This window comes from Bufo gargarizans, chromosome 4 (assembly GCF_014858855.1).
Source record: "Bufo gargarizans isolate SCDJY-AF-19 chromosome 4, ASM1485885v1, whole genome shotgun sequence".
Lineage (NCBI taxonomy): Eukaryota > Metazoa > Chordata > Amphibia > Anura > Bufonidae > Bufo > Bufo gargarizans.
This window is the reverse complement of record NC_058083.1, coordinates 79,404,716-79,419,861: the sequence shown is the minus strand read 5'-3', so window position 1 is coordinate 79,419,861 and position 15,146 is coordinate 79,404,716. Positions and strand designations below refer to the sequence as shown.

At 49.0% G+C, this 15,146-nt stretch overlaps 1 protein-coding gene across 1 annotated transcript in view; it reads right to left on the bottom strand.

The window, feature by feature from the left end:
- The window catches only part of MYT1L (myelin transcription factor 1 like), a 246,292-nt gene that overhangs the window by 158,036 nt on the left and 73,110 nt on the right, over window positions 1-15,146 (bottom strand). Inside the window, exon 5 of the mRNA XM_044290651.1 lies at window positions 11,150-11,158. Within this exon, the coding sequence (XP_044146586.1) occupies window positions 11,150-11,158 (9 nt within the window). The remainder of the gene's footprint in view (window positions 1-11,149; window positions 11,159-15,146) is intronic.

Sequence of the window (15,146 nt, the reverse complement as noted above, 5' to 3'; positions counted from 1 at the left end):
AACACCCCGCTTCTATCAGTTTTTTGGGGGTGCGACTGGTATATGACACCAGTTATAATTCTTTTTTCTAATTGCGTTTGTCACTGTGTGTAGCTGCAGTATTGCTGCAGAATCGCTCACCACTGCTGCACAATACAAATCCACTATAATATGCTTTCTATGTTAGAAAGCATATTATAAGTGTATTACACCCCTCTGTACTGCACACCTATCAATAGTACACCTATACCAGTTCTTAAACTGACTTTTGTGGCCCTATTAGCTAGCGATTTTGTCCCTAACAGCCTGTCCCTGCTCCACACAGCAACCTCTCCCTACACTGGCAAAAGACTGAATGTAAAATGGCAGCCAGATCAGGTCTATTTATAAGGTAGAGGGTATGTCCATGTGCTGAAACTTTACAATTGGCTGTCCTGTACCACCTGATAGATGTGCCATAGGTCAAAGTTCTTCACAATGTAAAAGAATATGGTAGGCGTGCATATCACCATATGTTTGGAAAATCTTGAACAAGCAAAGTTTGCCACAAACCAACTGTCAGGTGAACCACAAAACCATCATAATTAGTCAGCATACCTTACAATGGCAGCCTTGTGCACTATGAGACATTCCAAACCTGCTCTCATTTGACTCAAAGTTACTTTAGATCTGTTGGGTGGCTTGGGTGGACCTGCGCATCTAGATCAATATCATTAGGGAGACAAAAAGTTTTCTGATTGTCCTAACATTATATTTAATAACCTTTCAATACAGTTTTGTCGTGTAAAAACTTATTTGTGTAAACATGGGCTCATGGGAAAGACATGCAAATGAGCAAAATCTGACTTGTTTTTCAGCTGTCATAAGACTATGAAAACCAATAGATGGCGCTATTGAGTTATTAACAGCATCATCTATTGGTTTCACAGTCTTATGACAACAGACTTATAGTTTTGCCAGAAGACTATGAAACCAATAGATGACGCTGTTCATAACTTAATAGCGCCATCTATTGGTTTCATAGACTTGTGACAAGAATATTAGACTATGAGTCCTATGACAAGCTTATTAGTGTAGCCTTTTGCATGGAGAATTTGTTTAGAAGACTATGAAACCAATAGATGGCGAAATTGAGTTATGAACAGCACCATCTATTGGTTTCATAGTCTTTTGACAAAACTATTAGTCTGTTGTCATAAGACTGTGAAACCAATAGATGGCACTGTTTATAACTCAATATCGCCATCTATTGGTTTTCATAGTCTTATGACAGCTGAAAAACAAGGCAGATTCTGCTCATTTGCATGTCTTTCCCATGACCCCATGTTTATGCAAATGAGTTTTTACACAACAAAACTGTAAAGAAAGATTATTGAATATTATGTTAGGACAATCAGAAAACTTTTTGTCGCCCTAATGATATTGATCTAGGTGTGCAAGTCCACCCAAGCCATCCAACAGATACAGACTAACTTTGAGGTTTATTGGTTCTCAGTCAGATGAGAGCTGGTTTGATTTGCTATACAGCCTTTGTGTGGTTGTCTATTGTATGTTGTACATAATAGGAGTCTAAGATGCATCCTCTTAATGCTGTTTTCAAACCATTTTGATGGGGTTTCTATCAATTTCTAATCTTTTTTTTTTATGAACCAGACACCCTCTTCTCTTTCAAGCAGGGGGTGCCTGGGGTTCTCCTATTGACTTCTATTGTGCTCGGTAGAACACACGAGCATACCGATGTTTTCGGCCAGAGCACATGAGCACTTTAGTGCGCATTCAACACTAATAATAATAATGATACACCGATGTGCCATCTCTGTGTATCAAAGATTTCTTGCTATGTTCCTGTGCCTGATATAATCACAAGAAATTCTTAGCTTCTTTTTTTCACCCTTGGGGGCTTCAAAATGAAAAAATAAAAATCACTTTTATTTTCCATATAAGAAGGCGGTGACGTGGTATAAAGGCCAGTCAGTTACCTAAGAGGTGGATTCTTCCAAACAACTTCCACTTGTCATTACTAAATGATTACTATCTCTTCCATCTTTTGGCAGCTATTTCTTACCCCCTAAGTCCCCACCAGACCGCACCTCACATCAACCCCTTATTATTCAAAGGGAAATTCAAGGCACCCAATTATCATCGGTGAATAATTCTGAGTTTATTTTATTAAAAGAAAATGATACCATGGAAATAAGGCAGACATCATTATCAAGAGTGTTGATCCTACTGCTGACAGGCTTTTTTTATGTGCAGCACTAGTAATACTCCTTTATTTATTATAATTAGGCTGTTCAGAAATACCAGGAAAGCACTATGGCAATTTATAGTAATGAAGACAAATTATCTATCTATCTATCTATCTATCTATCTATCTGTACAGAAATCTCTCCCATCATCTATTACACAAACATAGTAGCATCAGAGAAAGCTTCACTATATCCCATTAGATAAGGCACAAAAAGGCAGAACACTCCAATATATGATATAATAATAACATTTATTTTATTCACCCATATGACAGCGATCACATGGGTGAATAAAAGACCTTCTGTTATTTTGTTATGGCCAATCAGCCCCTGAATGCAATATTTGCAAATGTCATGCGCCCATATATTATTCACAATAGAACATACATAAGATATTAATAGTGAAGCATTTACCATTTCATGAGTAAAATTTACTGGTCTAGAACTTGATGGCAGCCATGCAGCTCAAAGAATGTTGGGATAAGGCAGCAAAAGGCTGGAAAAGTAAATGGTAATAATAAAACTAAGTGACATAACTGGGTATAAAAAAATATGTTAGAGAATCAGGGCCTCTTAGAATCAAAGATCACCAATCTGAAAAAATCCTGCATCTAAAGATTGAGGAACAATTTCAGAAAAATGCTCCTCAGTGTAAAATTGCAAAGACTTTGAATAACTACCATCTACAGCACATATATCATCAAAAGATTCACAGAATCTGGAGAAATCCATGTGCACCTGCCTGCAGTCCAGACCTTTCACAATTAGAAAACATTTGATGCACTATGTAGTGAACAATCTGGTAAAGAAGACCCAGGACTGTTGAGCAGCTAGAATCCTTCATAAGACAAGAATGGGAATCCAGCAATTGGTCTCCTCACTTCCATTTACAGAAGAGGATGCTACATAATGGTAGACATGGGCCTGTGGCAACTTTTTTGAGATGTGTTGCTGCCATCAAGTTCTAAATGAGTTAATGCTGTCATAAAATTGTAAAATGTCTCACAACTATAATATCCAATTAATAAAAGATGAGGCAGCACTCCAGTGAATGGTGAATAGGGTGTTGGACCCAGTTTATTCCCCAGCAACGTTTCAGCCCGTCCTTGATAAAAGCCTCATTGTCCTGGGCTGAAACATTGCTTTAGGAATAAACCGGGTCCAACACCCTATTCAGCATACATTGTATCTATCTATCTATCTATCTATCTATCTATCTATCATTATCTTAATCATATAGCTAAATCTATATCTCTTTAAGGGTTAGCCGAGAAGATGCTCAGGTTCTGGGACAGTAATGGGGCACAAGGCTTCTGCAGATGATAAACCCATTTGATACTGAATTGGTGGCCAATTTCTTATCAGTTAGGACAATTCACAAAAAATGTGATTATAAATAATAAACCAGAATTTGTTAAAAAGGTCTGAGCACTCCCTTGACATGTCTTATTTTTTGTACGTTTTTGTATTCCCCATGAGGAGCCTCGTCTTTGCGTTATTCCTCCGTTTGTTTCCCTTGTCAATGAGATATGTACCGTCTAGACTCTCTGATACTGACCAATCAGTGCTGATAATATTAGACTGTGTAGGGACTCAACCTATTGAGAAAGGGAGTTGTAACTCACAATTGTCATTTTATTTTATACATTTCCAGGAAGAATGGCAGAGGAATTGCATAATTTAGAGTTTAAAAAAATCCTCAGAATTGATATTTGAAGGGGTTACAATTACTTGCTCAGACAAGTCAGAAGACAGGTCCACTTTAATGATATGATATTATGTGCACAGATATGTACAGTTTGCGCAGCTGCAGGACCGCTATCATAAAAAAACCTTAAAAATGGGAGAGTTTTACTTCACTGCTTGCTGACTGGGTGTTGGAGACCAAGGGCCCATACAGATAACACAGGGGCCCTCAGCCTACTATGATACCTCGGGTGTAGGATACAGTTAAAAGGAAAAATTGTAAAACAAATTTCATAATCTGACAACTGTTGCAATGTGTTTTAATACTTCATATCTCAGTAGAGACAGAGGACAAAATAATGTTGTGAAACTGTAAATATGACTCATTTTTCCCACTGAGGACAGCCACATAAATCAGCACAAACTCTGTGTTGAAAAATATGTAAATTGTTCAATTTTTGCAGTTCTACTAGCCTCCAGCTATTGATAAATGACTGCCTTTTTGTCATTCTGCAGTTCATGATAAGTAATCAGTTTAGTTCTATTCGATAGAGCGATGGTTTTAATGAATCATTATAAGGTTCCTGGTGTCTGTGCCTCGTTCTGTCTCCATGTTTCAGGTGTGCATTTAAATACATCCACATGTGTGTCTCTAATTAACTCAGATGTTGCCAACAAAACAGAAGCTTCCAAACACATGACATCATCAAATGGGCAGTCCAGAATTGTTTAAAGGCATAGAAATCTTAGTGTATGTAAACTTTTGACATTGCAGAAAGTGCCTTAAAACAATCTCTCTCATTATTCTGGCATTTGGCAAATAATAATAATTATGGTAATCCTAACTAACAAGCAGCAGGAAAGTTTTTTTCTGATTTCATGTCAGATATTAAGAAAAACACGCATATGTGTTTTTTTTATATAGTGTGTGTAAACTTCTGATTTCAACTGTATCTATCTATCTATCTATCTATCTATGAGGAATATGGATTATTATTTTATATCAGCCATGTTCCCACACCAGCCATCAGCTGTCAGATAGCAGAGGTTGGGAACTCCACAGAGGGGCCCTGCTTCAAAGCCCAGCCAAATGGCAGAGAACCTCTAGCAGGCCACTGTTGTTTACAATTTCTCACCTCCATTCAGCCAGCCAGGAACCCAGCTAATGGAACAGGAAAAACCTCTCTGCAGAGGGTCTAGGCCATTCCCCAGTTCAATGAACATTATCAGACATCATTGAACCGGCAATTCATAAGGAATTATGAATCGCCCGTCCATCACAGACATAAACCAGATGCATATTTGTGTCCCTGTGGCCACGATGAACAGGCCTGTGTTCATAGTTTTGTGGTGGGATGCCAGGGAGTAGAGATATACATAACTCCCCACAAAAACCAAATAACAGTACCAAGCTTGGACTCTACTGGTAGCTAGAACCCAGGTGGAACCATTGGTCCTAGAACCACCTCCTTGTGGCATTCTGGTCTGGAGCCATGAGCCTTAATAGTTTTTGTGGCTCATGTGCTGCTAGCCCAGCAGTGGGGGGGTGGAACCCTCCCAGAGGCCAGGAGAGGAGGGGCTGGCTACAGGTTAAAAGGCTTGTGCCAGCAAGCGGGCGTGTCTTTCTCTGAAGGGAGGTCGCATCGTGCCATGTGTTTAGAGGGACCTACAACCAGTTGACATCACTGCCTTCCATGTGACTACAGCTAAGAACTTATCACAACCCAAAGGACTCATATACCTGGTAAACTGACTTTTGTTCTGCTTAACCCTGTTTGTACCAAGCCATCTGTATTTGTAACCTCAGACCACTGTATATATTATTTTGTGTATATTTTGTTACGTTTAGTGCGCCCTTAAAGAGGACCTTTTACTAGAATAAAAAATCTAAACTAACTATACATACATGGAGAGCGGGGCCCAGGGATCTCCCTGCACTTACTGTTATACCTGGGCGCTGCTCCGTTCTTCCGTTATGGCCTCCGCTATCTTGATATGTTAGGCTCCACCCAGTTGAACCTGCCGGCGTCTCATTCTCCCATGCTGTAGCGCTGGCCAATCGCAGCGCTCAGCTAATAGCCTGAGAGAAAAAAAAGCCTCTCAGGCTATGAGCTGAGTGCTGCGATTGGCCAGCGCTACAGCATGGGAGAAGGAGATGCCGGCAGGTTCCACTGGGTGGAGCCTAACATATGAAGATACCGGAGGCTATAACGGGAGAACGGAGCGGCGCCCAGGGATAACAGTAAGTGCAGGGAGATCCCTGGGTGCCGCTCTCCATGTCTGTATAGTTAGTTTAGATTTTTTATTCTAGTGAAAGGTCCTCTTTAAGGCAATTAAATATATAATTTAAGCTAGTGCTGTCCTTGTATCTCGATCACGAATCCCCATGTCTGTGCTTCGGCCTAGTTAGACGCTGCCGTGGGTTGGTTTCTTACCCTATATAATCCCATTAGCAGACCGGGCTTATATCAAACAAGAAACTGGTGGCAGTATACCCAGGCTGAGAACGCGCTGTTTCATTGGGGCAGTGAAAAGGCTCTCTCCGCTTGTTGGCTCTCTGTGCCCGTGTAGACAGGAGGTGTCTTTGCAAACTGTATCAAGCTGACCTTACCTGCTCCTCCAGGAGGGCATAACGTCATGCCTTGGTAACCAGTGACCATACCATATCTCGCTGGCGCTACGTAGTTGACGTCTGACGTCAGTTGGGGTACGGTATTAGTCACATATTGCTGGCAGCAAAGTGGGATTGAGATACTAATTTGTGTGAGGGCGGGACCTATACGCCCAGGCACTTAATACTACCAGCAGTGGCTTTTGCCACTGGAGTCTTAAGATTAGCTCAACACTAGACAGTCTAAGTGCAAATACAATAAGGTGTATGTGTGCATCAGGTTGCAGTCTGTGTTAGTGATCATCTGTGGCAATGATGGCGAGCTACACAAGAAGCAAGGCTAAGAAGATGGCCGAGGCTATGAGCGGTGGCAGGGAGGACGCAGTCCAGATAATGGACCAAGAGGTGGTGAAAGGCAACTATCTTCAAGGTGAGGGGGAGCACAGCCAAAGCTCCCCAAGGAGCCAGTAGCCGGTGGTGAGGCCTGCGTTGGGCCACACTCCACCTGCCCATCCCCCCAGCCAGCCAGGCAGGCTCGGTTGCTCTCCTAAAAGCTGCCGTGGACCTTCTCCAGGCCGGAGACCAGGCGGCCTATGAGATCCTCATGGCAGCTGCAGAACATCATATATGAGCAGAAGCTGCAGAGTGTCACAAGCAAGCAGAGACTACAGAACGACTCGAGCAGGCCGAGCATGAGCATCAGCTGCAAGTGCTCCAGCTCCAACTCCAGCAGCCCTCCTCAACCCGATGTGAGTCTCCACAAATTCGGATTCCAAAACTACGGGCAGAGGACTTTACCCTGCTGGACAAAGATGGGGACTTGGACACTTTCTGTTGGCGTTTGAGGTGGCCTGCCATAAGTACCAGCTGCAGGAGGACCAGTAGGTCAGATTCCTAACGTCATGTTTCAGGGGAAAAGCCCTTCAAATATTCTGGTACCTGCCCAGCAAGACCATCCTGAGCTATGAAGACATCAAGCAGACTCTGGTCCGGCAGTACAACTTAACCCCTGAGTCGTACCGTAAAAAGCTCAGAAGTTTGCAGTGAGGTCCTACCCAGAGCTGGGCCGATCACATGCGGGCCCTTCTGAGAGCGGTCGACCAATGGACCACAGGATTGGAGCTCTCCACCATCCAACAGCCGAAGGAACTCATCGCCACAGAGCAGTTCTTGTGGAATTGCCCGGAGGACCTCCAGCAGTACCTGCGTGACCAGAAGCCAAAGGGGGTCTCTGCGCCAGCAGCCCTGGCCGACGAGTACACTAACAACAGGACTTCAGAGGCCAGGAAACCTGTCGGCTGGAAAGGGGGTAAGCATGCTGAACCTTCTACCGCTGCCCCTAGACCCTAATGGCACTGACCCCAGCTTTACTTTCCATGTCACTGGGGGAACACCGACTTTGCCAGAACACTTCAAGGCCATGTGTCCCCAGCACCCAAGGGACCTGTCCCACTCATCGACCTGGAAACTGTCCACTATGTTGTGTGTGGGTGGGGGTGGTGGGAGGTCCCTTGACAATTTTCAACCAGTCACCATGGGTCAGGCTATGGCCATGGGACTTAGAGACACCGGCGCTGAGATGACTCTGGTATGGCCTGAACTGGTGGCACCCCATGATTTATTACCCGGGAGATCCCTTACTGTCTCCGGGATTGGAGGAGTACAGCCGTCGCCAAGGTCTATTTGGACTGGGGCGCTGGTCGAGGAGTAAGGGAGGCGGGGTATCATAAAATATCCCTGCCAGTGTTTTGCAGGGGATGGACCTTGGGCGGCTTGTGTCTAAGTACGTGGCCGCTGACACCCCGAGGTCTGATTCTCCTGAATGTGTTGCCATTTCCACCCCTGTTTATACTGTTTATGTTCATAACATGCCTGTTGATGGGGATGTGGGGGTGGTGGATTTAATTTGTGCCTCTCCCCCCAGTGGGGAGGGGGTCATTCATGCCAGCTGTGCTGAGGCCCCAGGGTGTGGCCAGCAAGCATGTTGGAACCTGTTGTCCTCAGGTTTGTCTACTGAGGGGACAAGCAGGGGGCAGACAGCTGCGGAGAAGGATGCAAATTAGGTCAGGGCTGTCCCAGGAGAAGTAGGGCTCCCAGGTAAAGCCTCAGTGCAGGGTTCCTCCACAACTGGGATGTCAGAAAGCCAGGTTAGTCCATCTGGACTGGCGACTTGGTCGGAAGCTGAGGGGAAGCAGGCACTACCAGCAGTGGCAGTGGCCATAGCTGCTGTCATGCACAGTGGAAGTGCTGGGGCCCTAGGAGCCCCTCAGGGGTCTGATGGCTTTCCCCCTTCCGACCAGGTGGCTACCAAGTCAGACGGAGGCCAGGAGACAGGTCCCGGGGACCTGACAGAAGATGTGGCAGTCTTGTTTATTCTGGCCACGTCCGGTCAGGGTTTTCAGGTGGCGTTAGTGGCTGACGCCAGCCTGAATGCTCTCAAGGAGCAGGCGACAAAGCCTCCATCAGACTCAGACCTCGAGCTGGTGGTCTGGGACTAAGGATGGCTGTACCGGGTCACGGTCCAGCAGGGCTCACTGGAGGAGTGGCCTAGGGACCGGCAGGTAGTAGAACTGACAGGGGATGTGACAGTCTCGTCTATTCTGACCACGTCCGACCAGGGGTTTCAGGTGGCGTTAGGGGCTAGCGCCAGCTTGAAACCTCTCATGGAGCAGGTTGCACGGCCTCCCTTGGACTCAGACCTCCAGAGGGTGGTCTAGGACCCAGGACTGTTGTGCCAGGAAGCAATCTAGCAGGGATCACTGGAGGTGTGGCCTAAGGACCGACAATTTGTGGTACCCTATCCATTTAGGGCAGAGTTTTTGTGGGTTTCGCATGAAATTCCGATGGCCAGATACCCAGGGGCTGCTAAGACAGAGGACTGGACGGGAGACGTAACCACCCCTGGGGTGTCGGTCATCGGCCTTGCTGAGGTTGGTGCACGACAATACGGGGCAGGCCCAGACTGACCAAAAGCGGGGGTACGACCAGAAGGCTTGTGAGAGGACCCACCAGGTGGGTCAGAAAGCATGGATACTGGTTCCCGTTGTCATGGTCTTACCTCCTTGCTGCTCCCTTCGTTTGACATGTGCTGGCGGCCATCTTGGTTTCTGGGTTTTCTTGTAGCCTCCCACCCTGCGGCTCCTCCTTCCCACTGGGAGGAGCTGGATGCCCAGCTCATATATATAGGAGGTCTGTGGCTTCAGTTCCTTGCTTGGTCCTACTGTGTTCACATGCTTCCAAGACTGCTGCTGCTTCTGGTTCCTGATCCTGGCCTCGTCTGACTACCCCGTTGGTTCCTGATTCCGGCTTCGTCTGACTACCCCGTTGGTTCCTGATTCCGGCTTCGTCTGACTACCCCGTTGGTTCCTGTTCCTGGCTTCGTCTGACTACCCTTCTGGTTCCTGACCTCTGTCTCCGCAAGACCCTGCTTCGGTTTAGCCATCCGTTCGGACTTTGCTTACGGCTTGCTCTTCAATAAAACCTTCTTATTTTCCACTTATCTCTTGTTGTACGTCTGGTTCATGGTTCCATGACATTAGGACCAAGCCATGAGTTCTGACGGTACAGGGCCACCCTCGCTACCTACGCTGGTTGCCAGACTTGATCAGCAGGATCATCTGTTGGGTCGGTTCGCTGTGGCGTTGCAAACCCTGCTTGAACGCACGGCTCATTTAGCTTCCGTTGCCGATGGGTCGGTTGTCGCTCCTGGGCCCGCTCCTACTGCCGCTCCGGTTGTTGCGCCAGAGTCTACCCTGACACCTGTTGCTGCGCCTGTGGTGTTTCAGGGTATGACCGGTTCTGCCCCCCTTCCACAGCGCTTTGGGGGAGAGCCAACTCAGTGCCGAGGTTTCCTTAACCAGGTGGGCATTTACTTCGAGTTGCTGCCACATGCCTTTCCTACTGAGAGATCAAGGGTGGGCTTCTTGATCTCGCTGCTCTCGGACAAGGCCTTGGCCTGGGCCAGCCCTTTATGGGAGAACAACAATCCGGTGGTTGCCGAGTTTTCCGGTTTTGTTGCTTCTCTTCGGAAGGTATTCGATGTGCCGGCTCGTGCTGCCTCTGCTGCGAAGCTCCTTATGTCCATCAGACAGGGTTCACGATCCGTAGCTGAATACGCCATTGAGTTTCGTACCCTGGCAGCAGAGGTGGGCTGGAATAATGAGGCTCTGGTCGCTGCTTTCTCTCATGGAGTCTCGGATGCCTTGAAGGATGAGGTTGCAGCTAAGGACCTACCAGTGGAGCTCGAGTCTCTTATTTCTTTCCTGATTTTGATTGACACCAGACTCAGGGAGAGACCTTCCTTTAAGGAGAGCCTGCGGAGGTCTCCTAACAGATTGGCGCCTACGTTTGCTGTCCCACCCGTGCCTCCCTCTCCTCCCACGCCTCCTGGGGATGACTTGTCTGGGGGTGAACCCATGCAGCGGGGGTTTGCTCGCCTGTCTGAGGGGGAGAGGGTACTCCGGAGACGCGAGGGCCGATGCATGTACTGTGGTCTCGGTGGGCATTTTCGGTTGGCATGTCCGAACCGTCCGGGAGAACGCTCGCACCTGAGGTCCTGTCGGGGGCAGATCTTGGGTGGAGTCTCCTCGTCCCCGGTTTCCCGTGTTGACAAACCACTGATCACGGTTGTCCTCTCCTGGGTCGGGGGCTCGGTGACGACCCAGGCGTTGGTGGACTCTGGTGCTGGTGGTTTGTTCATTGATAGAGTGTTCGTTGCCGCCAATTCCATTCCTCTGCAGCCTCGAGGTTCCCCACTGGCTCTTGAGGCGATAGACGGCAGACCCCTTCTGCCGCCACACGTGACTCATGAGACCCTTCCAGTGGGGATAGCCATTGGTGCCGTTCACAGAGAGTTGGTCTGTCTCCAGGTTATTTCGTCTCCACACTACTCGGTGGTCTTGGGGTACCCCTGGCTCCAGAAGCATAATCCGACTTTCGATTGGAGATCGGTCGAGATCCTCTCGTGGTCACCGCAGTGTGGGGCTAGTTGCATCCATGGGCCTGTCAAGTTGCTGTGTACTTCCTCGGACTCTCTGTTGCCTCCTGAATACGAAGAGTACCGGGATGTATTCGATAAGGTGCGCGCGGTTGCCCTACCTCCGCACCGCCCATACGATTGTGCCATAGAGTTACAATCCGGTGCCGTTCCTCCTCGTGGCAAAGTCTATCCACTGTCGGTAGCGGAGAATGAGGCCATGGAGGAGTACGTGAGGGAGGCGCTTTCACGCGGACACATTCGCAAATCCTCGTCCCCGGCAGGGGCTGGATTTTTCTTTGTGAAAAAGAAGGGCGGCGAGTTGAGGCCTTGCATCGATTACAGGGGTCCCAATCGCATCACGATCAAGAACGCTTACCCGATACCCTTGATTTCCGAGCTGTTCGATCGCCTCAAAGGGGCCACGGTCTTTACCAAACTCGACCTGAGGGCGGCATATAACCTGGTAAGGATCAAGGCGGGCGATGAGTGGAAGACCGCGTTTAACACCAGGACCGGTCATTATGAATCCTTGGTTATGCCCTTTGGGTTGTGCAATGCGCCCGCAGTCTTCCAGGAATTCATCAACGATGTTTTCCGTGACCTGTTGCAGCAGTGTGTGGTGGTCTATTTGGATGACATCTTGGTATATTCTGCATCCATGGAGGCCCACATTCTGGATGTCAGACGAGTGTTGCAACGCTTACGAGAGAACAAGCTGTTCGGTAAGCTTGAGAAATGCGAATTTCACCGATCCCAGGTAACCTTCTTAGGTTACATCATTTCCGCTGAGGGGTTCTCCATGGATCCTGAGAAGGTTTCGGCTGTATTACAGTGGCCCCAGCCCAGTGGGCTTCGTGCCCTGCAGCGCTTTTTGGGCTTCGCCAATTATTATCGGAAGTTCATCAGGGACTTTTCCATGCTAGCCAAGCCTCTCACGGATCTGACCAGGAAGGGCAGTAATCCTCAGGTCTGGCCGCTCGAGGCCATCCGAGCTTTTGAGGCTCTAAAGTCCGCCTTTGTGTCGGCTCCGATTCTGTCGCATCCCAACCCTGGGTTGCCTTTTGTCCTCGAGGTGGACGCGTCTGAGACGGGAGTAGGCGCCCTCCTGTCTCAGCGTAGAACACCAGAGGGTCCTCTGCTTCCTTGTGGGTTTTACTCCCGGAAACTGTCTTCCGCGGAGTGCAACTATCAGATTGGTGACAGGGAGTTATTGGCCATCGTGCAGGCTCTTAAAGAATGGAGGCACTTGCTCGAGGGCTCGGTGGTTCCGGTTCTCATCCTGACGGACCACAAGAATCTGACCTACCTCTCTGAGGCCAAGAGATTGACACCACGTCAGGCCAGATGGGCTCTGTTCTTGTCACGTTTTAATTACGTGGTCTCCTACCTACCCGGCTCCAAGAACATCAGAGCGGATGCCTTATCACGGCAGTACTCCGAGCTGTCCAGGGAGGAGTCGATTCCGACTACGGTCATACCCCCAAATCAGATCCTGGCCGCTATTCGCACCAGCCTGACTTCTCCTCTGGGTGAGCAGATTTTGGCGGCTCAATCTGGTGCTCCCTCTGGGAGACCCAACGGCAGATGTTTTGTGCCTGAGGAGTTGCGCACTCGGTTGTTGCGAACCTACCATAACTCCAAGGCCGCGGGGCACCCTGGAAAGAATCAGCTGTCCTGGGCGGTTTCACGTCTGTTCTGGTGGCCTTCTCTACGTTCCGACATCGCCGCATATGTAGCGGCATGCTCCGTTTGTGCCCAGAGTAAGTCCCCTCGGCACCTTCCGTTGGGCCTTTTGCAACCCATAGCCACCGGGGAGCGTCCATGGTCACACCTGGGGATGGATTTCATTGTGGACCTCCCTGCATCCCGAGGCCATACGGTCATTCTCATGATTGTGGATCGGTTTTCCAAAATGTGCCACTGTGTTCCTCTCAAGAAGTTACCCTCTGCACAAGAGTTGGCCTCGATTTTTGCCAGGGAGGTCTTCCGGTTGCACGGTTTGCCCAAGGAGATTGTGTCGGATCGGGGGAGTCAGTTTGTGTCCAGGTTCTGGCGCGCCTTTTGCTCCCAGTTGGGGATTCATCTCTCTTTCTCCTCGGCCTACCACCCTCAGTCCAATGGGGCCGCAGAACGATCCAATCAGGCCTTGGAGCAATTCCTTCGTTGCTATGTCTCCGATCACCAAGACAATTGGGTTGACCTCCTGCCTTGGGCTGAGTTTGCCAGGAACACGGCGGTGAACTCTTCCTCTGGGACGTCTCCCTTCATGGCCAATTATGGGTTCCAACCTGCCGTGTTACCGGAGGTATTCTCTCCCCAGGATATTCCGGCTGTGGAAGATCACCTTTCCGTCCTACGTGCTTCTTGGGTACAGATCCAGAGGTCCCTTGAGGTCTCTGCGCAGCGCCAGAAACTCCAGGCTGATCGCAGACGAGCGCCCGCTCCTTCCTACCAGGTCGGAGACCGCGTATGGTTGTCCACCCGCAACCTCAACCTTCGAGTGCCCACTCCCAAGCTGGCGCCTCGCTTTGTTGGTCCCTTCCGAGTGCTTCGCAGGGTAAACCCGGTAGCCTATGCCCTTGCGCTTCCTCCTGGCATGCGGATCTCCAACGTGTTTCATGTCTCCCTGTTGAAGCCACTGGTGTGTAATCGTTTCACTTCCTCGATTCCTCGGCCTCGTCCGGTCCAAGTGGGCAATCGTGAGGAGTATGAGGTGAGCAATATCCTGGACTCACGCCTGGTCCGCGGCCGGGTGCAGTTTTTGGTCCATTGGCGTGGTTATGGTCCAGAGGAGCGTTCCTGGGTTCCCTCCGCAGATGTCCATGCTCCTGTCTTGCTCCGAGCCTTCCACGCACGCTTCCCTCAGAAACCGTTCCTTACTCCGCGGAGGAGGGGCCCTTGAGGGGGAGGTACTGTCATGGTCTTACCTCCTTGCTGCTCCCTTCGTTTGACATGTGCTGGCGGCCATCTTGGTTTCTGGGTTTTCTTGTAGCCTCCCACCCTGCGGCTCCTCCTTCCCACTGGGAGGAGCTGGATGCCCAGCTCATATATATAGGAGGTCTGTGGCTTCAGTTCCTTGCTTGGTCCTCCTGTGTTCACATGCTTCCAAGACTGCTGCTGCTTCTGGTTCCTGATCCTGGCCTCGTCTGACTACCCCGTTGGTTCCTGATTCCGGCTTCGTCTGACTACCCCGTTGGTTCCTGATTCCGGCTTTGTCTGACTACCCCGTTGGTTCCTGTTCCTGGCTTCGTCTGACTACCCTTCTGGTTCCTGACCTCTGTCTCCGCAAGACCCTGCTTCGGTTTAGCCATCCGTTCGGACTTTGCTTACGGCTTGCTCTTCAATAAAACCTTCTTATTTTCCACTTATCTCTTGTTGTACGTCTGGTTCATGGTTCCATGACACCCGTACCTGAGGACAAGCTTCAGGCGGCCTGGGAAGGCTCATACATCGCGCACCAGCGGCTCAATGCCAGGATGTACCTGGTCACCTTGGACCACTCCCGGCGAAGGCAGAATGCGCATCATGAGCTGGAGGCAGGTGCCCTCCCAGAATGCCGCTCCTTCCGATAAATGTTCACCAAAACGCCCGGAAGAACAGTGTTCACCGAGATGCCAAGCTGCTTAAGGGACTTGAAGGGTAT